The sequence below is a fragment of the Haliotis cracherodii genome, unplaced genomic scaffold (assembly GCF_022045235.1).
Source record: "Haliotis cracherodii isolate W230 unplaced genomic scaffold, xgHalCrac1.p SCAF_4, whole genome shotgun sequence".
NCBI lineage: Eukaryota > Metazoa > Mollusca > Gastropoda > Lepetellida > Haliotidae > Haliotis > Haliotis cracherodii.
The window spans coordinates 72,404,937-72,431,547 of NW_027266297.1; the positions used below are offsets into that span (position 1 = coordinate 72,404,937).

Here is a 26,611-nt window from a genome sequence, read left to right on the forward strand (position 1 = left end):
GGAGGCTGATGCATTGTAAACAGAGGGGTAGGACTAGGAGGCTGATGCATTGTAAACAGAGGGGTAGGACTAGGAGGCTGATGCACTGTAAACATAGGGGTAGGACTAGGAGGCTAATGCATTGTAAACAGAGGGGTAGGACTAGGAGGCTGATGCATTGTAAACACAGGGGTAGGACTAGGAGGCTGATGCATTGTAAACACAGGGGTAGGACTAGGAGGCTGATGCATTGTAAACATGGGGGTAGGACTAGGAGGCTGATGCATTGTAAACATGGGGGTAGGACTAGGAGGCTGATGCATTGTGAACAGAGGGGTAGGACTAGGAGGCTGATGCATTGTAAACACAGGGGTAGGACTAGGAGGCTGATGCACTGTAAACATAGGGGTAGGACTAGGAGGCTGATGCATTGTAAACAGAGGGGTAGGACTAGGAGGCTGATGCATTGTAAACACAGGGGTAGGACTAGGAGGCTGATGCATTGTGAACACAGGGGTAGGACTAGGAGGCTGATGCATTGTAAACATGGGGGTAGGACTAGGAGGCTGATGCATTGTGAACACAGGGGTAGTACTAGGAGGCTGATGCATTGTAAACAGAGGGGTAGGACTAGGAGGCTGATGCATTGTAAACACAGGGGTAGGACTAGGAGGCTGATGCATTGTGAACACAGGGGTAGGACTAGGAGGCTGATGCATTGTAAACATGGGGGTAGGACTAGGAGGCTGATGCATTGTAAACAGAGGGGTAGGACTAGGAGGCTGATGCATTGTAAACAGAGGGGTAGGACTAGGAGGCTGATGCACTGTAAACATAGGGGTAGGACTAGGAGGCTAATGCATTGTAAACAGAGGGGTAGGACTAGGAGGCTGATGCATTGTAAACACAGGGGTAGGACTAGGAGGCTGATGCATTGTAAACACAGGGGTAGGACTAGGAGGCTGATGCATTGTAAACATGGGGGTAGGACTAGGAGGCTGATGCATTGTAAACATGGGGGTAGGACTAGGAGGCTGATGCATTGTGAACAGAGGGGTAGGACTAGGAGGCTGATGCATTGTAAACACAGGGGTAGGACTAGGAGGCTGATGCACTGTAAACATAGGGGTAGGACTAGGAGGCTGATGCATTGTAAACAGAGGGGTAGGACTAGGAGGCTGATGCATTGTAAACACAGGGGTAGGACTAGGAGGCTGATGCATTGTGAACACAGGGGTAGGACTAGGAGGCTGATGCATTGTAAACATGGGGGTAGGACTAGGAGGCTGATGCATTGTGAACACAGGGGTAGTACTAGGAGGCTGATGCATTGTAAACAGAGGGGTAGGACTAGGAGGCTGATGCATTGTAAACACAGGGGTAGGACTAGGAGGCTGATGCATTGTGAACACAGGGGTAGGACTAGGAGGCTGATGCATTGTAAACATGGGGGTAGGACTAGGAGGCTGATGCATTGTGAACACAGGGGTAGGACTAGGAGGCTGATGCATTGTAAAGATGGGGGTAGGACTAGGAGGCTGATGCATTGTAAACATAGGGGTAGGACTAGGAGGCTGATGCATTGTAAACATGGGGGTAGGACTAGGAGGCTGATGCATTGTGAACACAGGGGTAGGACTAGGAGGCTGATGCATTGTAAACAGAGGGGTAGGACTAGGAGGCTAATGCATTGTAAACACAGGGGTAGGACTAGGAGGCTGATGCATTGTGAACACAGGGGTAGGACTAGGAGGCTGATGCATTGTAAACATGGGGGTAGGACTAGGAGGCTGATGCATTGTGAACACAGGGGTAGGACTAGGAGGCTGATGCATTGTAAAGATGGGGGTAGGACTAGGAGGCTGATGCATTGTGAACACAGGGGTAGGACTAGGAGGCTGATGCATTGTAAACAGGGGGGTAGGACTAGGAGGCTGATGCATTGTAAACAGAGGGGTAGGACTAGGAGGCTAATGCATTGTATACATAGGGGTAGTACTAGGAGGCTGATGCATTGTAAACAGAGGGGTAGGACTAGGAGGCTAATGCATTGTATACATAGGGGTAGGACTAGGAGGCTGATGCATTGTAAACATAAGGGGTAGTACTAGGAGGCTGATGCATTGTAAACAGGGGGGTAGGACTAGGAGGCTGATGCATTGTGAACATAGGGGTAGGATTAGGAGGCTGATGCATTGTGAACATAGGGGTAGGACTAGGAGGCTGATGCATTGTAAACATAGGGGTAGGACTAGGAGGCTGATGCATTGTGAACATAGGGGTAGGACTAGGAGGCTGATGCATTGTGAACACAGGGGTAGTACTAGGAGGCTAATGCATTGTATACATAGGGGTAGTACTAGGAGGCTGATGCATTGTAAACAGAGGGGTAGGACTAGGAGGCTGATGCATTGTGAACACAGGGGTAGTACTAGGAGGCTAATGCATTGTATACATAGGGGTAGTACTAGGAGGCTGATGCATTGTAAACAGAGGGGTAGGACTAGGAGGCTGATGCATTGTAAACATAGGGGTAGGACTAGGAGGCTGATGCATTGTAAACAGAGGGGTAGGACTAGGAGGCTGATGCATTGTGAACATAGGGGTAGGACTAGGAGGCTGATGCATTGTATACATAGGGGTAGTACTAGGAGGCTGATGCATTGTAAACAGAGGGGTAGTACTAGGAGGCTGATGCATTGTGAACATAGGGGTAGTACTAGGAGGCTGATGCATTGTAAACACAGGGGTAAGACTAGGAGGCTGATGCATTGTAAACAGAGGGGTAGTACTAGGAGGCTGATGCATTGTAAACACAGGGATAGGACTCGGAGGCTGATGCATTGTGAACATAGGGGTAGTACTAGGAGGCTGATGCATTGTAAACAGAGGGGTAGTACTAGGAGGCTGATGCATTGTGAACATAGGGGTAGTACTAGGAGGCTGATGCATTGTAAACAGAGGGGTAGTACTAGGAGGCTGATGCATTGTGAACATAGGGGTAGTACTAGGAGGCTGATGCATTGTAAACAGAGGGGTAGGACTAGGAGGCTGATGCATTGTGAACATAGGGGTAGGATTAGGAGGCTGATGCATTGTGAACATAGGGGTAGGACTAGGAGGCTGATGCATTGTGAACATAGGGGTAGGACTAGGAGGCTGATGCATTGTGAACATAGGGGTAGTACTAGGAGGCTGATGCATTGTAAACAGAGGGGTAGGACTAGGAGGCTGATGCATTGTGAACATAGGGGTAGGATTAGGAGGCTGATGCATTGTGAACATAGGGGTAGGACTAGGAGGCTGATGCATTGTGAACATAGGGGTAGGACTAGGAGGCTGATGCATTGTGAACATAGGGGTAGTACTAGGAGGCTGATGCATTGTAAACACAGGGGTAGGACTAGGAGGCTGATGCATTGTGAACATAGGGGTAGTACTAGGAGGCTGATGCATTGTAAACACAGGGGTAGTACTAGGAGGCTGATGCATTGTAAACATAGGGGTAGTACTAGGAGGCTGATGCATTGTATACATAGGGGTAGGACTAGGAGGCTGATGCATTGTGAACATAGGGGTAGGACTAGGAGGCTGATGCATTGTGAACATAGGGGTAGGACTAGGAGGCTGATGCATTGTGAACACAGACCAGGCCATGCTGGGAAGTTTGCATACATCGCTGGTGTGTTGCATTTAGCGTCCATTATTTGGACGAATCTGATGTTCAGCACCCTCCACAATCAATCATGGTTACCGTGGTGACATCATGAATTATTCCTGGAGAAAATAGATCTCCCTGGATTAACACAACCACTCAATTATTTACAACTTGAATTACCAATATATCTCCTAATTGCTGATGTACACAAAGTTTGCTGATGCATGAAGGAAGACAGGCCTTATTCTGGTCTACCGTCATCAATTCATACGAGCACCAAAACTTCTCTTTGTTCCTGTCTACTGATAACATCAGAGGATTCCCAGTATGTGATACCTCGTGTGTCGTGAAATACTTTGGAAGAGTTGCAAAGTTTGGGTTCATGTGGAAACGTTTGTACAACATATAATTACTACTTAACGAAAAGATCCACAAACAGGATCTTTGTGATGATATTATTCAGGTATTAAACAGAAACAAGGAGAGGTTCATATGTTATGTTAAATGTTGTATATAGAGTAAACTACGTTTATAACGAACATGCTTATAATGAACTGACCGATATAACAAACTTATATTTTAGTCCAGACCATTTGTTGTATAAATGTTTATAATGAACTACAGTTATTACGAACTAAAATTAGTGGGCCCTTCGAGTTCGTTATAACCATAGCTTACTGTATATTATGAACAGGTTTTATTCACATAAGGGCTTTTCTCTTTTATCACCATTAGCTTACAAACGAGCGTAAAAAACCCACGAGGGATACATTAAACCCCATGTTCCCCGATTGATCCTGCTACAACGAATTTATCATACCGACATGTTTTAACATGACTTTGTTAAAGAATTAAAACAAATTCAAAATTGATAAATCCTTTTGCAGCCTGACTTGCTCAAGGTGGGATATGAGGGATTTATTCGCTCGCTGAGAAATTTATTTCCCTCCAAGCCGGGATACATCATATTTTATCAAGATCAAGTGAACCAATCAGATTTCTTTGATAGGCATTTAGAAGTTGGAGTACTAAGTAAGGATAAGAATTTATGAATGAACAACTTCTTTATTACAATTAAGAGCAGCGTTACAGTGTAGGTTCTAACACCGTTAACATGTAAGTGATGATAACAGTGTTAGAACCTACACCGAAGCGTCGCTCTTAATTGTAATAAAGAAGTTGTTCATCCATAAATTCTTATCCTTACTTAACTTTAAATCTAGAGGCAGACAGTGAGTTAAGTCAAGTACATGTATTATGGAAAATATAGGCCTTACGTTGAACATCTTGGCATTTCCTGCTGTGCTAGATGCAGCAAATACAGTTGATACAACCCACATCAGATCTAGCCCTTCCAACAGGTCCGCCTGTGGGTTAGAGGGCTATGTTAGTTGCAGTGATTTTGGTGAGTGGCATTTCTTGCTACATGTGCCTGTGATTCAGTGGCATAAAAAGTAGAGCCAAACCCTACACACAAATCGGATATAAACTAGGGCTGGGACAGGTAACTCGGGTACTTGGGTCGGGTGGGTCCTGAGTAGGACACGGGTATGACAGACGTAGTGGTAGGGTCACTTTGTGGAATGGAGCCCTGGATCGTGTGAAAGCCTGCCCGATATGTCCATCTTTGTATTTGGTGATAATCTTACCTTCCTTGTTTCTAGGTTCATCCGGGATGGCTGGAGGAAGAGCTTCTGATGGCAACGTCTCCGATGACTACGGACAGAGAAGCAGCAGTGGACGGGCTTCGCCTCTCCCAGTTCGCAAGTCAGTTGCTGCCACCCAGACACCAGGCAACATCCATGCCAGACTTGCTCGCAAGACAAGTACAGATTCTTCGGGACTTGTATTCAGACCACCCTACCAACAAACCCCAGGGGACGAGTCCACGGAGTCATCTCCAGAACAGAGGTTTGGTCCTCCAGCCCAGGGTGCGGGACGGGGCAGCATGGTGGCAGGGGGCGTGGCAGGGGGCTTGCCCATCTCTACCTCACAAAGCAGTGGCCTGGAAGGAGGCATCAGGCCGGCAAGCAGGTTCAGGGACCTACAGTTCACTAAAAAGCCTCTGCATATACCCTACAGTGAGTTTGAACCTTATAAGGCTGATATACGAAAACGTGTTGAAATCAGTAGGACTTCAGGGTTGGATGGTTTGTTAGGTATTCATGTCATGTCAGGTCAGGGGCTCAAGTCTTCGAAGACAAGTCTACGTGACTTGTACTGTGTTGTGGCTGTGGACTCTATAAACAAAGCAAGAACAATGATACGCACTGGTGCTATTAATTTTGATTGGGATGAAGCGTTTGATGTGGAGTTGGAAGATTCGAAGGAAGTGTCATTTCTTATATACCACTGGGATCCTAACTACAAACATAGACTGTGTTTTCATGGGTCTGTTCTCCTGCCGGGCTATGTTCTCAGTGGGCAGAAGAAGTTTGTGGCAATAAAGATGGAGCCCAAGGGTATTCTGTTTGTGGCAATGTTGTACAAGGAACCTGCAGTGTCTCTACAGCGTCTGCCGTCTGTGAAGAAGAACGCTCTGTTCGGGGTGGACCTAGAGACAGTGATTCAGAGGGAGAAGTCAATACTGAATGTGCCACTCCTTGTCCACAAGTGTATTGAGGAGATCGAGAGGCGGGGCCTAGAGACCATAGGCATCTACCGATTGTGTGGGTCTGCCAGACGCAAGGTACTACTCAGGGAGGCCTTTGAGAAGAACGCACAGGCTGTGGATCTATCTCCAGAGAATGTGTCCGATGTACATGTCATCACAGGTACATTTTCCATCCCATATACCATATTTGCTGTAATAAGTGCCCAGGGTGCCGATGTACAAGTGATCTTAGTGCTAAGGTGATTGTAACGCCCATACCTTAACATTGACTTACCCCAGTCTTAGTGCTAAGCTGTGTTGTACAACGGCACCCCAGGTTATTAGAAAAATTAAAAATGCAAACACTTATTAAGACCATACACAGCACGTTAAGTTTGTCGTCAGTGATCGAGCAGTTAGTAAACAAACTTAGTTTAATCATCAATGAAAAACTTTTTGCAATAATAGCAAGTCTGTTATATACAGGTGGGGCTCGGGTGGCCCAGTTGTCTAAGGTGCTGCAATTTGCTGTGCAGAGTTGCGTCCCTTGGGCATGCCAGAAACCTATGATTGTGGGTTTGAATCCCGGTTGGCCCCCGATTATGTTTCTAGGTTTGTCAGCACCATACCCGTGCTCGTTGGTTTCACCGAAGTGGTAAACGTCTGAGACCTGCATCATTTCGTGCTCTCCTCCCAGATTAAGCTGACACACCGTGATATAACTGGAATAATGTTAAAAGGGGCGTTAAACACAACTCACTCACTCACTCACTCACTCACTCACTCACTCACTCACTGTTAAATACACCTCCCACACTGCTGTTTTCTGTAAAATACATCTGCAGTATAGAGCACTTAATATAGAGAATGCATGATTGATTTTGTGTCATTTGTAGGAGATGACTGCGATTCAATTAGTTGCAATATATGTAATGCTTTTATTGATCATGTTTAAAGTACTTTAAGAATATGATTTTAATGAATACTCTTCAACTTGTTGGAGATGATTGTTTAACAAAATGCTGACACAGTGATTTCATTTTTTCATCAGTTGATGAAAGTAATCTTTTGTGCCAGTTTGAATCCTGGGTTTGTCTTTGATGATAGAATACTTCCAGTATTGGTGATTGATTGTTAGGGCTGAGATGGGATACTCAGTTGAGGTGGGTACTGAGTAGGACCCGGGTATCCCACAGAACTACCCGGCCCTGTGTTTAGTCAGGTGATTTATTGTTTAATGACAAAAATTCACTATAACCATGATAACTCCATGGTTACTCTACAAGACACAAATGTTGGCATTTCTTTGTGACTATGCACACATTCCTTCTGACTTTCATAGGAGTCCTGCAGCCGGTACCCGAGAGGGTTCGGGTAGTACATGGTAGTACATGGTAGTAGGGGGTTGGGTACCTGGGTAGTAAATTTGGACTCTTCCCAGCCAAACTTTGTGTTGGAATGTGATTAATATTTGTATCGTGAAGTAAAACATTTTGATCCACCAATGCATCGGTGTATTGTCCCACCACTAGGGTATACACACCTTGTCGGGCGAACACTAACACTAAACACTGAGGGATGGAGAGCTAGTGCTGGCCCTGCAGTGGCCATAGCCCTTGCATGCACATCAATGAACTCTACACGACTTGACTCAGAACCACTTGGGGCTCTCTCACAAACTTGTTTTGAACTGGGGAAAGTTTTTCCCTCATATTTTGCTCATTTGTTCGTATATCCATGTTACATCATAGAGTACCGTATATTGCTGTGTATAAGGCAAGTTTTTCATACCTAGAATTAGGGGGCTTTCATGGGGGGGTCAATTATACACAGAGTTGAAGAGTTTTGATGTTTTTTCCCAACACAAAGACATTACTGTGAGCACATAAAACCAGAATTACCAGGTCAACAAAACCGTACTGAACATGCTGAAGTTCGCAACTGATTCATGTACTGACACTGTCTGGTTTTAAAAAGAGTTCATTATATATCTGGATGAGTGCTTGGATGTTTGTAATCTATTTTATTTATTATATTCAAAATTTCATTCAATATTGTTTATATTCATTTCGGAGAAATCATATGTGAAGTGATCGGAGGATCGCACAACTCACCGTTATTTACAGCAACCACGGTCATATTACTGCTAATGATGCCTTGAAACGAAGGGGGGTCGCCTTATCATGCTTATGTGCGTGGTCTCTTTAGAGAAGGCGATATACGGGTAGTATAACATGCCATGACAGATTAACTCGTTATATGAAAAACAACAGGTGTTCCTTAACTTCTTCTGAGTAGTATAAATAGGATAAAGTAGCACAGTGTAGAATTCATAATAAAAATCTGAAGAAGAAACAATTGCGGTAGAACGTACTTTGCTGGTCCGTATATTTGAGTAATGTAGTGAATCGCACATGGTCAAAAATTCTTTTTCAGTTGATCAATTAATTTGTCTAATGACAGTGATGTGTAAGAATGAAGGTGATTATGAGTAGAAGTACAGGCACAAAATATGTACATTCTGGGTCAGAACACGTCCCGAGTCAGCTATGTTTGTCAGATGAGGCAGGTGAATGGACCAGGTGGTCAGACTCGATGACTTGGTTGATTGCATGACTAGAGAAGGCATGGGTCGTTGATCAAGGGTTTGTCATTATCTGGTCTGGGCCCCGTTCCACAAAACAATCTTAGCGCTAAGATGATCGTAACTCCCATACTTTAACATAGGCTTACGACAATCATAGCACTAAGATCGCTTTGTGGAACAGGTCCCTGGTCCTGACTGTTGTTTACAGGCTGCAATGATACATCTTCCTGAGGCAAGGTAGTTGACTGACTATAAAAGTCCAGTCCACCCTTGCCGATCTAGGCTGGAATTACATTTTGCCTGGACAATCTCCATCTGTTTCCTCTCCATCCATCAACTCTTATCCTCCATCTGCTTCCTCTCCATCCATCAACTCTTATTCTCCATCTGTTTCCTCTCCATCCATCAACTCTTATCCTCCATCTGTTTCCTCTCCATCCATCAGCTCTTATCCTCCGTCTGTTCCCTCACCATCCATCAACTCTTATCTTCCATCTGTTCCCTCTCCATCCATCAACTCTTATCCTCCATCTGCTTCCTCACCATCCATCAACTCTTATCCTCCATCTGTTTCCTCTCCATCCACCAGCTCTTATCCTCCATCTGCTTCCTCACCATCCATCAACTCTTATCCTCCATCTGTTTCCTCTCCATCCATCAACTCTTATCCTCCATCTGTTTCCTCTCCATCCATCAACTCTTATCCTCCATCTGTTCCCCCTCCATCTGTTTCCTCTCCATCCATCAGTTCTTATCCTCCATCTGTTTTCTCACCATCCATCAGTTCTTATCCTCCATCTGTTTCCTCTCCATCCATCAACTCTTATCCTCCATCTGTTTCCTCTCCATCCATCAACTCTTATCCTCCATCTGTTTCCTCTCCATCCATCAACTCTTATCCTCCATCTGTTTCCTCTCCATCCATCAACTCTTATCCTCCATCTGTTTCCTCTCCATCCATCAACTCTTATCCTCTATCTGTTTCCTCTCCATCCATCAACTCTTATCCTCCATCTGTTCCCCCTCCATCTGTTTCCTCTCCATCCATCAGTTCTTATCCTCCATCTGTTTTCTCACCATCCATCAGTTCTTATCCTCCATCTGTTTTCTCACCATCCATCAACTCTTATCCTCCATCTGTCTCCTCTCCATCCATCAACTCTTATCCTCCATCTGTTTCCTCACCATCCATCAACTCTTATCCTCCATCTGTTTCCTCTCCATCCATCAACTCTTATCCTCCATCTGTTTCCTCTCCATCCATCAACTCTTATCCTCCATCTGCTTCCTCTCCATCCATCAACTCTTATCCTCCATCTGTTTCCTCTCCATCCATCAACTCTTATCCTCCATCTGTTTCCTCTCCATCCATCAACTCTTATCCTCCATCTGCTTCCTCTCCATCCATCAACTCTTATCCTCCATCTGTTCCCCCTCCATCTGTTTCCTCTCATCCATCAACTCTTATCCTCCATCTGTTTCCTCTCCATCCATCAACTCTTATCCTCCATCTCTTCCTCTCCATCCATCAACTCTTATCCTCCATCTGTTTCCTTTCCATCCATTAACTCTTATCCTCCATCTGTTTCCTCACCATCCATCAACTCTTATCCTCCATCTGCTTCCTCCCTTAATTGTCTCCCAGTATAGAGAAAACAATGTTGTGCACTTTGCCACGTACTGCACTGCTGCAAGGATGTATTGAAATGGTTTCACTGTTGGTACAAGCTGTCTTCCAAACCAAAACACGAAGGGTAACCGAGTACTTGGCACATACAGAACTAAACTGTGAAATTTGCAAATTATCACACAAGATCAATGAATAGTTAACAAATTACATTCAGACACACAGCTTTAGAACTGCAATAAAAAAAAGGCATCACAGTGGGTCAAATACATAGGCGTATCAATCAGAAACAGGTCCTACAATATGTGTCAGTGTACAGACAGCCTTCACGTCCTGAAACTTCTTGAATGATCAAGTCTGTCATGTAAACTACAACCAGGGCAGGTAACTCTGAAACACTTCCTGTTAAGATATGCCCACTACTACACTCAATATTTTAATATTTTACCAAAGCTTCATGCATTTGCTGCCACTGACAGTCAAGGCAAATAAACTTGAAGAATCTCTACTGCCACTTAACATTTTTGTCAGCTCTTCTTTGGATTGGTGGAAATATGAATTGTTATATTATAGCGCAGACAACATGGGACAAAGATTAAAATCTTGAAATCGAGCAACATTGACACACAAGATTGGATGTCATTGACAACTTCAACCAAATATCGAGTGTCTCTATTTGTACCTGATTTTAGGATCGTTCCTCATGATCAGATATAACTGGCTGTCTTTACTGCAGGTGTGCTAAAGGATTACCTTAGAGAACTGCCAGAACCACTGTTCACCAACGCCCTCTACCAGATGCTGTTAGACGCACTGAGCGTGCGTCTCCCCAGCGACCCTGAAGGAAGCGCCACACTCATGCTCAGTATTCTAGAGTGCCTTCCCAAAGCCAACCAGGTGAGTGCCATGTTTGTTATCTCTGTTCTGTTTTATGTTTGACGTCCTGGCATTCGCAAGAATAATGTTGAAGTCTGTGGAGGAATTCAGGGCCCCTGCTCATAACCCTCCACCATTGTGTGATTGACGGGTGCGACAGGTGGAGCAGGACATGCTTACCCTTTTTGCAAACACCTGGTGTCATCACTGATTTTCAGTTGCACTGTGTCTGTCTTTGTCTCAGAACAAATAGGGTTGTACTTACAGTTGAAGAAATGGTGTTTTTCAGGCGTGCTCCAGGGCATTTTCTTGGATGTTTGGGTTAGATGTGCCCTTTGAAAGTTAAGAGTGCCATCAAGAAGAAAACTTTTGATCCATGATCGAAGTGTCATTTAAATTTGAGCTTGTTATTATTCACATATAATTTAGAAAGTATGCCCATTCCTTTTTATTGAGATAATGCCATTTTTAATTTCTGAATGCCTACATTTATTTCGGGAATCACATTGTGCATTCAGATCGTGTATGTGGTCATGGTTTACCATGTTATTTGTGCAAAAACACATTTATCCTGGCTTCCTATAACGAACACATCAGAAAGTATTGTTTAAAACATATTTCTAAGCAAACCCTTCAGGCCCTGGGAACTCATTTCAGCCTTGCCATGACTTTTGACTCAGCCATCAACACTAGTACTGAAATACAAGGAATTTCTAACTGTGAATAGAGTAGATGTTGGCGCAGTGATCACTGTAATCACTTGTGAAGGTGATCTGCAAAGGAGTACCATGGGATCACACCATCCACTCAGGACAGACGAAGACGTCCTCTACACACAGATTATAGTGCTTAAAACCCAAGATGTAGCAAGTGGATGCTTTCCAAATGACATTTCTTTAGGTCAGCAAAAAATTCTTGAACCAAAATATGATTTGAATGTATTCATCTATTTTCATATGACAGCTTCAAATCACATAAACAAATATGGAGGTATTATTGTAATAAACAGTTATGTCTGTCTTTGTCTCAGAACAAATAGGGTTCTTCCTTTGATTATCCATGGTCTGTTGGGAAGTTTCTGAGATTGCTTTATCCTGGACGTGATTCGGGGAATTCTGTAGATGTGATGGGGAAGATGAAAGGAGAGTGATGACAGGATGGGATCGCTGCAAGCAGTCATGAAAGGAGCGGGAAGCTATCTGGAGGCTGCCTATTGGGGTAGTCTCAGTAGGTGGAGAGGTCGCATCCTCACAGCTGTTTTAATTATTATCCAGTTGACTGTCAGAGATCTGAGAAGTTGAAGTCTGGAACATATCGCTACACTACACTACACTAATGCCATCACAAGCTGCTCACTAATTCCCTGTAATTCCCTGGATGTCGGGAGATGAGATCATGAAACATTGTCATAGCAACAGCTTTCTAACATGGTTCAGTGCCTGGCTCAGTGTCTCACCAACAACTGTTTTACTTGGTCCAATGTCTCACCAACAACTGTTTTGCATGGCTCAATGTCTCACCAACAACTGTTTTACTTGGTTCAGTGTCTCACCGACAACTGTTTTGCATGGCTCAGTGTCTCACCAACAACTGTTTTACTTGGTATAATGTCTCACCAACAACTGTTTTACTTGGTTCAGTGTCTCACCAACAACTGTTTTACTTGGTTCAGTGTCTCACCAACAACTGTTTTACTTGGTACAATGTCTCACCAACAACTGTTTTACTTGGTCCAATGTCTCACCAACAACTGTTTTACTTAGTTCAGTGTCTCACCAACAACTGTTTTACTTGGTACAATGTCTCACCAACAACTGTTTTGCATGGCTCAGTGTCTCACCAACAACTGTTTTACTTGGTACAATGTCTCACCAACAACTGTTTTACTTGGTTCAGTGTCTCACCAACAACTGTTTTACTTGGTTCAGTGTCTCACCAACAACTGTTTTACTTGGTTCAGTGTCTCACCAACAACTGTTTTACTTGGTACAATGTCTCACCAACAACTGTTTTACTTGGTCCAATGTCTCACCAACAACTGTTTTACTTGGTACAATGTCTCACCAACAGCTGTTTTACTTGGTTCAGTGTCTCACCAACAACTGTTTTACTTGGTACAATGTCTCACCAACAACTGTTTTGCATGGCTCAGTGTCTCACCAACAACTGTTTTACTTGGTTAAGTGTCTCACCGACAACTGTTTTACTTGGTATAATGTCTCACCAACAACTGTTTTACTTGGTTCAGTGTCTCACCAACAACTGTTTTGCATGGCTCAATGTCTCACCAAAAACTGTTTTACTTGGTTCGGTGTCTCACCAACAAATGTTTTGCATGGCTCAGTGTCTCACCAACAACTGTTTTGGATGGCTCAGTGTCTCACCAACAGCTGTTTTACTTGGTACAATGTCTCACCAACAACTGTTTTGCATGGCTCAGTGTCTCACCAACAACTGTTTTACTTAGTACAATGTCTCACCAACAACTGTTTTACTTGGCTCAGTGTCTCACCAACAACTGTTTTGCATGGCTCAGTGTCTCACCAACAACTGTTTTACTTGGCTCAGTGTCTCACCAACAACTGTTTTACTCGGTACAATGTCTCACCAACAACTGTTTTACTTGGTTAAGTGTCTCACCGACAGCTGTTTTACTTGCTTCAGTGTCTCACCAACAACTGTTTTACTTGGCTCAGTGTCTCACCAACAACTGTTTTACTTGGTACAATGTCTCACCAACAACTGTTTTGCATGGCTCAGTGTCTCACCAACAACTGTTTTACTTAGTACAATGTCTCACCAACAACTTTTTTGCATGGCTCAGTGTCTCACCAACAACTGTTTTACTTGGCTCAGTGTCTCACCAACAACTGTTTTACTCGGTACAATGTCTCACCAACAACTGTTTTACTTGGTTAAGTGTCTCACCGACAGCTGTTTTACTTGCTTCAGTGTCTCACCAACAACTGTTTTACTTGGCTCAGTGTCTCACCAACAACTGTTTTACTTGGTACAATGTCTCACCAACAACTGTTTTGCATGGCTCAGTGTCTCACCAACAGCTGTTTTACTTAGTACAATGTCTCACCAACAACTGTTTTGCATGGCTCAGTGTCTCACCAACAACTGTTTTGCATGGCTCAGTGTCTCACCAACAACTGTTTTACTTGGGTCAGTGTCTCACCAACAACTGTTTTGCATGGCTCAGTGTCTCACCAACAACTGTTTTACTTGGTTCATTGTCTCACCAACAGCTGTTTTACTTGGTTCAGTGTCTCACCGACAACTTTTTACTTGGTTCAGTGTCTCACCAACAACTATTTTACTTGGTTCATTGTCTCACAGACAACTGTTTTACTTGGTTCAATGTCTCACCAACAACTGTTTTACTTGGGTCAGTGTCTCACCAACAACTGTTTTGCATGGCTCAGTGTCTCACCAACAACTGTTTTACTTGGTTCATTGTCTCACCAACAGCTGTTTTACTTGGTTCAGTGTCTCACCGACAACTTTTTACTTGGTTCAGTGTCTCACCAACAACTATTTTACTTGGTTCATTGTCTCACAGAGAGCTGTTTTACTTGGTTCAGTGTCTCACCAACAACTGTTTAACTTAGTTTAGTGTCTCACCAACAACTGTTTTGCATGGCTCAGTGTCTCACCAACAGCTGTTTTACTTGGTTCATTGTCTCACCAACAGCTGTTTTACTTGGTTCAGTGTCTCACCAACAACTGTTTTACTTGGTTCAATGTCTCACAGACAACTGTTTTACTTGGGTCAGTGTCTCACCAACAGCTGTTACCCTCCTGTAATTCTGACCACATGTGCCTATATAACATATAATGACCCACCCTGTCATGACCCTCCTGTAATCCTGACCACATTTGTCTATATGACATATACTGACCCACCCGTCATGACCCTCCTGTAATCCTGACCACATGTGCCTGTATGACATATACTGACCCACCCGTCATGACCCTCCTGTAATCCTGACCACATGCCTATATGACATATAATGACCCTCCTGTAATCCTGACCACATGTGCCTGTATGCCATATAATGACCCACCCGTCATGACCCTCCTGTAATCCTGACCACATGTGCCTATATGCCATATAATGACCCACCTTGTCATGACCCTCCTGTAATCCTGACCACATGTGCCTATATGCCATATAATGACCCTCCTGTAATCCTGACCATATGCCTATATGACATATAATGACCCTCCTGTAATCCTGACCACATGTGCCTATATGCCATAAAATGACCCACCCGTCATGACCCTCCTGTAATCCCGACCACATGTGCCTATATGCCATATAATGACCCACCCGTCATGACCCTCCTGTAATCCTGACCACATGTGCCCATATGACATATAATGACCCACCCGTCATAACCCTCCTGTAATCCTGACCACGTGTGCCTGTATGACATATAATGACCCACCCAGTCATGACCCTCCTGTAATCCTGACCACATGTGCCTGTATGACATATAATGACCCACCCAGTCATGACCCTCCTGTAATCGGGACCAATGTGCCTATATGACATATAATGACCCTCCTGTAATCCTGACCACATGTGCCTATATGACATACAATGACCCACCCCGTCATGACCCTCCTGTAATCCTGACCACATGTGCCTATATGACATATAATGACCCACCCCATCATGACCCTCCTGTAATCCTGACCACTTGTGCCTATATGACATATAATGACCCACCCCATCATGACCCTCCTGTAATCCTGACCACTTGTGCCTATATGACATATAATGACCCACCCCATCATGACCTTCCTGTAATCCTGACCACATGTGCCTATATGACATATAATGACCCTCCTGTAATCCTGACCACTTGTGCCTATATGACATATAATGACCCACCCCATCATGACCCTCCTGTAATCCTGACCACATGTGCCTATATGACATATAATGACCCACCCTGTCATGACCCTCCTGTAATCCTGACCACATGTGCCTATATGACATACAATGACCCACCCCGTCATGACCCTCCTGTAATCCTGACCACATGTGCCTATATGACATATAATGACCCACCCCATCATGACCCTCCTGTAATCCTGACCACTTGTGCCTATATGACATATAATGACCCACCCCATCATGACCCTCCTGTAATCCTGACCACTTGTGCCTATATGACATATAATGACCCACCCCATCATGACCTTCCTGTAATCCTGACCACATGTGCCTATATGACATATAATGACCCTCCTGTAATCCTGACCACTTGTGCCTATATGACATATAATGACCCACCCCATCATGACCCTCCTGTAATCCTGACCACATGTGCCTATATGACATATAATGACCCACCCTGTCATGACCCTCCTGTAATCCTGACCACATGTGCCTATATGACATATAATGACCCACCCGTCATGACCCTCCTGTAATTCTGACCACATGTGCCTGTATGACATATAATGACCCACCCGTCATGACCCTCCTGTAATCCTGACCACATGTGCCTATATGCCATATAATGACCCACCCCGTCATGACCCTCCAGTAATTCTGACCACATGTGCCTATATGACATATAATGACCCACCCGTCATGACCCTCCTGTAATCCTGACCACATGTGCCTATATGACATATAATGACCCACCCGTCATAACCCTCCTGTAATCCTGACCACATGTGCCTATATGACATATACTGACCCACCCGTCATGACCCTCCTGTAATCCTGACCACATGTGCCGATATGCCAAATAATGACCCACCCGTCATGACCCTCCTGTAATCCTGACCACATGTGTTGATATGCCAAATAATGACCCACCCGTCATGACCCTCCTGTAATCCTGACCACATGTGCCTTTATGCCATACTATCATCAGCAGTGTCCGTGTTGAGCTAAAGCCGTCTTGGTAGTATGATTAGCGTTAGGGAAGCTTCTTTGTGCTCTGTTATTAATATTTCCTCAATTATGATCCAGTAAGATGCAGGAAATTAGATCGGAGCTCCTTTGATGACTCTACTGTAATCAATGTAATGTGAGGCGAGAGTATTCATGTATTCAGTCCTTATACCGGGCTGTATACGGTTACACTAGGTTGCAGCTCTATTCCTGTAATTACGCCAGCTGTAACCTCAGGGAAATCTGCTGCCAGCCATTTACACTGTTTCTCACCAGTCGGTGTGGTAAACAAGTTATGTCATCTCTTCCATCATTATCTGTAATGTTATTCCAGGATAATGGTTTCTTGCAGAATATATGGGGGGTATGCCCTGGGGCTAATGAGAGTGGCTACTGATACATATTCAGTCGAACATTTGTTTGGTAAATTTAACAGATAATTATGAATTAGTATTACATATATTCAGATTCATCATCCAAAACTGGCTCCCACAGGAGATATGGTTTGGGTGAGATCAAGTGATATATACATTGTAGATATCGCTGCAATGAAATTGCATAACAATGCTTAATTTGCAGACCTTTGTGATGTCATTGGTTACCAAAGACTACCATGACGTCATAATCAAATGACATCACTAATGCCTCTGCTGCTGAATCTGTTTGCAGTACTTTTTACACTTAAGACACTGGATATTACTGTCCACCAACTAAAAAAGTTGGTAGAATGATGTTGGATGATAAATAAAATCTCACCCTTGTGTCTTTCGATATCAAATATATCAACATTTCTCTATCTATTGAATATGCTTTGGTTGTGTCTCTAGTCATGCTCTTACTTTCCTTTATATATCATTATCTCATCACATCATTTCAAGAGGACTGTTTGGTAGCCTGGAGGTTGAAGCGCTGTGAATGCTGCAGTGAGAACCTGTGTTCAGTTCTTCACGTGGGTACAAGATGGGATATTTCTGATATCCCTCCACCAGACTAGAACATTACCAAATCCAGCAAATACCCGACCCTACCCTTTACAGTGTAAATTTATCTGTGTGGGAAATCTTTTATTTATCAAGAAATTCATTTTTACTAATATTAACATATGTATCTCATTTAACTTTGCAGGACCAAGCCCTGATTCACTTATAACCTTCTATTGAAAATAATATCATATTTTCTTGAGTATAGTGAGCACCCATGTATAATGCGCACCCCCCTCTAGCGGATTCAGTATTTTGGAATAAAAAAAATTTGAATGTCAAGCGCAGAAAAAAAAATACACCATACATCTACCCCTTCAGCGAATTCCGGTAAACGAACAGGGATGAGAAACTTGGTCAGTACAAATTCGAAATTTGAGATAAAAAATCACCAGACATGTTTATTTACCGTTAACTGTTCTGCTAGGAATTGTTTTACATCCAGGGATTAAGATTACCCTGTGTATTTTCTCGTAAACTAAGCCGGAAATAGCAATCAGCTGTAAACACATTTTCTTGGAATCTACCAGTGATTCGGTCAAGACACACCCAATGATATAACTTAACAGGATTTTAATGCAAGGATTGGCAAAAATTGTATCTGAAACTATTTTTTACTCTGTATCACAGCAATCAGCACTTCATCAAATGTTATTTCAACCAGGGCTCTGTTCCTCAACGCGATCTTAGCGCTAAGATAAACATAACTAACATACTTTAACATAGGCTTATGACAGTCGTAGCGTTACGATCGCTTTGTGGAACGGGGCCCAGAGCAACAACTTCACACGTCGCAGTCAGCCATGACGTTTGACGACTTGCAGGTTGCACCTTGTGTTTCTGTTACATCACCCAGAGCCACAACTTTGCACACTAATGTCTGCCACGCTGTTTGATGGGAGTGAGTTTATGAGTGCTGGTGATACTCCCCAGAGCTAGCCCAGTCCCATCACTGTCAGGGGTACATAGTAGGGGCAGTAAAAAGAAACACATGTTCAATTTCCTCTTGGGTCCACACGACAGGAAAAACTCTGTTCTGGCAAGGAAATTACATTTCGACTTTTTAAACTATCCTATCATTGGTTTCTTGTGGAACAATTGTTTAAATCCTCCTGTTGTGATAATATAGATTTTGGGGGGAATGTTGGCGTGTGTGGTTGGTGTTTTCTGCAGTCGCAGGGAGATGTTGAGAGGATGTGGTTAGTCACAGGGAGATGTTGAGAGGATGTGGCTCGTGGCATCTGCAGCCAGGTTGCCATAGAGCTATGATGCCACACATTCAGCCTTGTCACATATTGGGACCACCCTATCTCCCTGTCCCTTCAGTCAGCAAGCACCTGTTCTGCCCTTGAAGGGGTATACAACATGTACATAGCTGCATAGATGCTGTGCTCAGCTGCTTGATAGCTTAGCTATGTGTTATCTAATACCAAGGGAGCATATTCTGAATTCTGAATTTGGTCCAGCTTGTCTGGTCCAGACTTAATTATTTATTGACACATAGCTGGATTATTGGAGTGCAGAGTTAAAAAACAAACAAATGAATGCAATTATTGTGTGCACCTGTCTGAGAATGTCGTTTCTTCCTGTAGGACACAATGACCGTGGTGTTGAACCACCTGAAGCGAGTAGCGTCCAACTCGGACAAGAACAAGATGACCTTGGAGAACCTAGCCATCTGCCTGGGCCCGGCACTCCTGTGTCCCTCTCCAGCCACCTCCACAGACGCAGCCCTCGACTTCAAGAAGCACATCGAGGTCCTTCTCTACCTCTTGCAGATCTGGGACAATGGCAGCAACACAAGTAAGATTCTGTTAGCCCTTGTGTCTTGTGATACAGAGGAGTGTCAGCATCATGACTAACATAGATCTGCACTAGCGTATAGGACTTGGGAAAGTGTAGCACCAGCATCACTTTGGGGAGTGAGTGAGTGAGTGAGTTGGGTTTAACGCTGCTGTAAAAAGTATTCCTGTTATATCACTGTGTGTCAGCTTTGAGTGGGAGGAAATCCCGAAGTGATGCAGGTCTCAGACCTTTACAGCTGTGGTGGAACCCTTGATCATGGTGCTGACAAACCTAGCAACATAATAGGGGCTAACTAGGATTCGAACCTGCAGTCATAGGTTTCTGGCATGCCCATGGGAAATCACTTTGTTGAACAAGACCCACATTATCACAGTCTTAGCAACACAAATTAGATGACATTGATAGTTATCCTGGTTCTTGAACAGGATCAGAACTATCACCATATTAAGAGTTCCAACACTCCTTAATTACTTTGTAGAAATAGGCCCTGACAATGGCTTGCTACACAACTGGTACCAAAATGGAAACATTGGTTCACTTCTTTTGACCATCCAGTTTAACAGATGTACAGTAACACAAATTTTCAGCTAAAAAGTGTATTACATTTTGTAGGCACATCCAAGTCATCCACTGCTGACACTGTGGTTTCCGTGGAGACGGGTTCCGGTGGAGGCACCACAGCAGAGTCATCTGAGAGTCAGCCACGGCAGGAGCGTATCGCCATGGATGGAGACTAACATCCATCGGTTGCCACAGACACAGACTAGACGCTTCAACCGTTTGTTGCCTGTCAGACTAGTGGCTTTGACTATTGTCTTGGACTCAGCTTGTAGAATTAAGGACGCTATAAGGCGAGGTCATCCAAAGTTCCAAACCAACACTGCCAATATCACATTATGTTTCCAGCGTACGACTACGTACGTTGCTCTGTGTTCTGGGTGAGTGTGTATTGTGGGACCTTCGGCCCATCCATCACCTGTACATGCCATAGTGTTGATGTTCGTATGTGTGTTCAGAAACCAGTGGAGATTGTTTATAGCTAAGATCATCTGATGAAGGGACATCAGACCATGAACCTCACTTTTGTATTGATTTTAGAACCAAACGCCTATATTGATACACAAAGCTGAATTTTCAAAGAAGAATACTCTGTTGTTATTTTATACAACACATTTTAGTGGACAAAGTGCAATATATTGACAGCTTTTGCAGCAGTCTTCAGCAAATGTTCGTCCGTCTCACCTGTTGACAATTTGTTGACATCTCCTGTAGTTGGAGCAGACATCACTGCTACAAACTCGGAACACCACCACCCCATCAGCACCTCCTCCTTCACCCCTGCTGGGAGCCTACTGTCATGTGACCTGTCTGCAGATCTACACCAAATTTGATGCCAATCCCTCAGTTAGATGATAGATCAAGATGTTGGAGAAAGTTCAGTCAAGTCAGAACACCTTTAACTGTTTGATGATTAGATAGTGAGTGTTTGTCTGCCCCGTCGGGTTCTAGATGTATAGTTGGAGATACTGGATGAATACGGGTCATCGAAGCCTGGAGCAGGAAGTGTTGTGGAATACGGACATGCCTGTGTGGAATGACTAGAACATGTAGTTGGTTGGTCATAGAACTATCTCACATCCATAAAACCTCTTGTTGATTAACTCTGGTGAAGTGAATAATATTTTTAGATCATGAGTTTGTTACAAGATAACTTACAAGGGTTTCCATTGTCTAAGAATAACACTGACTAACAAGTCCAGATATTGGCTTATTTTGCATCTATTGAAGAATACAGGAGTGTATAAAAACCAATATGGATTTTTTAAAGTTTTATCATATAAATTTTTGTCTTATGAAATTTAGAATATTATGAATTCAAAAATCAGAAATTTGAAATGTGTTATTGAAATTTCATTAACTTTATAACAGTGCTGTTGAATAATGAAATGAATCCTATAAGATCTGATGTCGGTCTGTTGATTAAATGTAGATGGTGTAGAACTTTTGAAAAAGAAAACAGTACCTTCCTTTCATTCCATAACAAACAAAATTGGCAAATAATTTAAGCGAGTGATACTGTAGTCTGAAGTTCAACCAACTGTAACACATACAGTATTCCACGTCAGTGTGTGTACTTCCGGTCAGGGCGATGTTGCCACTCTGAGAGCAGCTACATGAATGGTGAATTTAACCTTTAATCTTGATACATGAGAAAAATGGCACGCTATCAGTGCACGTAGTCACACATCCGACAATCGGTCAGCCTTGCTGACAATAACACGGCAATAAGCGGTTTCACTGTCACACGAATGATTTTATATAGACATACTCATTTGTTTCCAAATTATGTATTACCAAGCTGTCATTATTGCTTTTTGATAGTTTCATGCTTAAAAAATTGTCAGAACTGTTAACTTCAGTGATGATTTTACAGAGCTTCAAAATATTTCTAAGGATTTAAAACAATTTAGTAATTGTGTTTTTGAAACTAATGGGATTTGCTTACATAATTACATATGTAATAACAGTTTGAACAGAGAGAGAAAACAAATACCTCAGTTTCTTTGGAAGACAGCAGCTATTCGGGTTCTTATCATCATCGTCATCAACCTGAACCAGCCTTGCATCATTTTTGTAAGGGAGATAACTCTACACATTTGAACAAGGGACTTTCAGCAAGGTCATGCGTGAGAAAACAAAATGGCTGTTTGTGTTGTCTACTTATGTACCTGTTAAATTCATAATGGGCATAATTTGTCAAGTATCTTATTTGGAAGGGATCTACAAGGAGAATCTCACACAAACTAGCCCCATTGTCAAGAAATAAGAACTTAACACTTTGTACTAAAATTATATTAGTTTATATATAGGGGTTTCTATAATGATATAAATTATTAGTAGAATAATGTGTATCATACAACTTAAATTGCCTTTATAACCAGGTACCTTGTCTGTTATGAAGAAAGAGTTGTGTGCGACAGTTGGACTGATTCTGTGATGAACGTCTCGGGCGTTCCAGCACACATCTCTGTGTGGTCGACATTCAGCGGTTGTGGCGTCCTACATTGCACTTTTCTATATTCTTATACAACAACTAGTGAGAGAAATTGTTTTAGCATCTGTAACATATGTACTCCTGTTATTCAATGCCATTGTTGAAATGTTGTAATATACTTTAATGTTTGCTCCTGTTTCCAATGCAGATTTGAAGGTTGTGGCACGAGGCTAAGAATCAGTATTTAGCAACTCACTCTGTTGTACTTGGGAAGGATTTAGATGACTGTTGTCCGTCTCGCGTTCACGTTGTGTGATATATACTGTCACTTTCACCAAACTGGCTTCTATTCTGTTGCTTTCTGCTCTTCGACTGACAACATTGGTTTCAAATGCTGAACCTACTTGACAAACATGAAGTAGATGGTGTGAAGAATCTGTAAAGTTGTGGCCGCAGGTCCAATAGTTCAAAAATAGCTCTCAGTTCTCTTTTCACAACAGGGACGGTAGGGTAGCCTAGTGGTTAAAGCGTTGGCTCAGCACACCGAAGACCCGGATTCGATTCTCCACATGGGTACAATGTGTGAAGCCAATTTCCAGTGTCCCCAGCCGTGATATTGCTGGAATATTGCTAAAAGCAGTGTTTAACCATACTCTTTTCACAACCAGAAAATTGTGAAATAAGTTTGAATTTCAACACATTTGAACTAGGGTAACTTTACACCAAAACAATGATGACCTGTTGTATTGTGGTATTAAGTATCTAGGGAGGCGGAGTCCCACGTGTAGTCCACCCCTTACAAGGATGCTGTAGACGCAAGGATGGATTCTCATTCTGACTGTATAGATAGTTGCTGTACTAAATGAGACAATCATGTTTTTGTTAGTTTTGTTTGTTTGTTGAATCTGTATCATGTGTGTAATAATTGCTCTTGTTTATGATGAAGTGTGATATTTTCCTCGTGCAATATAAAAGTCTATTGCCTTAGTTTATCAGTAGGCCTTAATGCAGGGTTAAGTGGGCATATTGTCACAGGGGGCAGTTACCATGGTATTTTCTATCTGCAGCAAGCTAGGTACATCCAGTTCAATGGTTCAGTGACTTGCCAGTAATACTCTGTAGTGTTGGACAAACATCCATGTCCTGTAAGGTATCACCAGTGGGTGTGCAGAATAAGTGGATGCTGTGTTGCAGAACTTCTGCCAAGTCGGGACCTATTTACATGTACTTCCTTGTTTTACAGACTTTATTGCTTTACAAGATTAATGATAGACTACTAATGTTGTGATTGACTGAAAATATACTTTGGTATGTTTTTTGAGAATACATTTAATGTATGATTTTATAAAGATAATTATACTAAAATGCAACTTTTTGTTAACCTGTAAACAAAAACTAAACTGTTTGGGTCTAAAGAGAAGGAAACAATTTTTTTCCAAAAGTAAATTAAGATATTTGTAGTTAGACCACTATGTTTTCAAGAATGGCTTAAGATTAAAGATTTTCAAACATAAATATAAACATAAGTTCTGTTAAGTAAGCAAATGATTGTTGATGTGAGGCACTGTGAGATAGTGAATGTTCAAGTCCACCCTATCAGGAACAGAGAGCTATACCAAAGCAACAACCTCTCCCCCCCCCCAACTGCTAATTCTGTTTGTGATAAGTATTTCAAGTATCATGTACAAATATTCTGGTTTTGAATGAGAGGTGATGTCTTCATCTTATTTGTTATAACTGCAGCTAGTTTGTTTTGTATATAATTCATCTTTACAGCAGAAATGTTCCACCACTGTCTTAGGTTCTATGATTTGGTGGACTAAGCCCCCATCTGGGAGGTGATATTGTCTCATAATCATCCAGTTTAATATTTCCATGTGCAATATTGTTTCAGTTGTTACTTTGTCCATTATTTTGTTATGGTATTTTGTACATTGTTATACATTGTGTTGTTTGTTGTTACATGTGCTCAACTCTCAGTGAACCAGTCCACCATTCTCCAACCCTGATGTACAGTGTCGTGTCCTCGCTTCAAAGTGACACACACAGCTATACACCAGGGACAGGAGGATGTTCGTTCACAGCTACTCCTTGTCTCATAGGATGACAGATCTTTATTGTTGATGTAGCTTTTAGATTTAGGCTTAAGATTGGTTTCAGTCATCTGAAAATAATTTGATTTTGTCTTATATTTACATCAATGTAGAATAACATGGTTAGTTGTTCAGATACCAATAATAATAATAATAATACTAATAATAATAACTGAATATTTGTAATGCGCTATTGACTTTCCGAAGTATGCTTAACAGCATTATTACCATGGTCAGTGGATCAGGTTTGCACCCGATTTTCTTTCTCAGCTCCCTGGGGAGTATACAACCCAAGCTGCCTGTGAGGCTCTAGAAGGTTGAGTTCCACATGCTAGTGCATGTATAAGACCATTGTGTCCCCAGCTGTGATATTCCTGGAATACGTCCAACAATGACATGAAACCCAGCCCATGTAATCAGTGTGGTCAGCTGTAATATACAGTGACATTATTGGAATATGTACAAATTCAAGGAAGACAATTTATGGATGTCAACTTCTTTATTATGAGGAAAACAACGTTTCAGAATATATACTTACTCCTTCATCAGGTGATAAAGAATATACTCCAAAACATTGTGTTCCTCATAATAAAGAAGTTGACATCCACACTTTCTCTTCCTTTTGTGTATAAGTGGGCGGTGGGGTAGCCCAGTGGTTAAAGGAACCAGGGTTTGATTCCCCACATGGGTACAATTTGTGTCCCCCACCGTGATATTGCTGAAATATTGCTAAAAGCGGAGTAAAACAATACACACTCATTCCTTATGCGTATCACTTCTAAATGCCATTCAAAGATTTGGTGTACACATTTGTTGTTTACTGATATCATACTCATGATGTAGTCCAAGACAAAATCAAGTTATTTTTAAGATTTTAGAATTGTTTCTATGTTTTTTTTACTATTTTTAAGAAAACTAGTCATTTTACAGTTCGGCTTACCTGCTAGATGTGTCATATCATCAGATTTTGCTTTGTTCTATTTTACACGTTTCTTATTCATTTCATATCTTACTTTTGAAAATGTTCTGCTTTGACCAATCTTAGTCTCAGCCTTCAGTTAGATTTACTGTGAATGCTGCTCGTTGCCAGGCAACGGTTCCATGGAAGGGATATGGTTAGGACAGTGGAGTTGTCCCGCTGTATCAGTTGCCATTGTTATGAAACACAAATGCCCTGATTGTAAGTTTGGATCAATCCCCTATGTTCTTTATAAGCTGTATGATTTGTTTGCCAAAGACTACAAGAACAGGTTCTGAATATCGGAATTACACTTAAGCCAATACTTTTGTCATTTGCCTTTTGAGTAGATAGAATTTCAATGTTTGACCTGCTTTCATGTGCATCATGATTTCTTCTTCGTTCATGTTTATGACAATTGTAATTGGACGTTCTAGATTTGGCCGGTACCTTCAACTCTGTCCAGGGTTATTAGGGACCTGTCATTTATTATTGGGGAATCACCTCTTGGAAGTGCCCACAAAAAATACCAGGGT

At 42.4% G+C, this 26,611-nt stretch overlaps 1 protein-coding gene across 2 annotated transcripts in view; it reads left to right on the forward strand.

Moving 5' to 3' along the window:
- The window catches only part of LOC139478641 (rho GTPase-activating protein 100F-like), a 123,734-nt gene extending 101,909 nt beyond the window's left edge, over nucleotides 1-21,825 (forward strand). For both annotated transcript variants that reach the window (XM_071261201.1, XM_071261202.1), the window contains exons 3-6: nucleotides 5,302-6,411; nucleotides 11,181-11,341; nucleotides 19,816-20,026; nucleotides 20,642-21,825. In XM_071261201.1, the coding sequence (XP_071117302.1) occupies nucleotides 5,302-6,411; nucleotides 11,181-11,341; nucleotides 19,816-20,026; nucleotides 20,642-20,766 (1,607 nt within the window). In that variant the 3' untranslated portion in view covers nucleotides 20,767-21,825. The remainder of the gene's footprint in view (nucleotides 1-5,301; nucleotides 6,412-11,180; nucleotides 11,342-19,815; nucleotides 20,027-20,641) is intronic.
- Nucleotides 21,826-26,611: the final 4,786 nt, after the last annotated feature.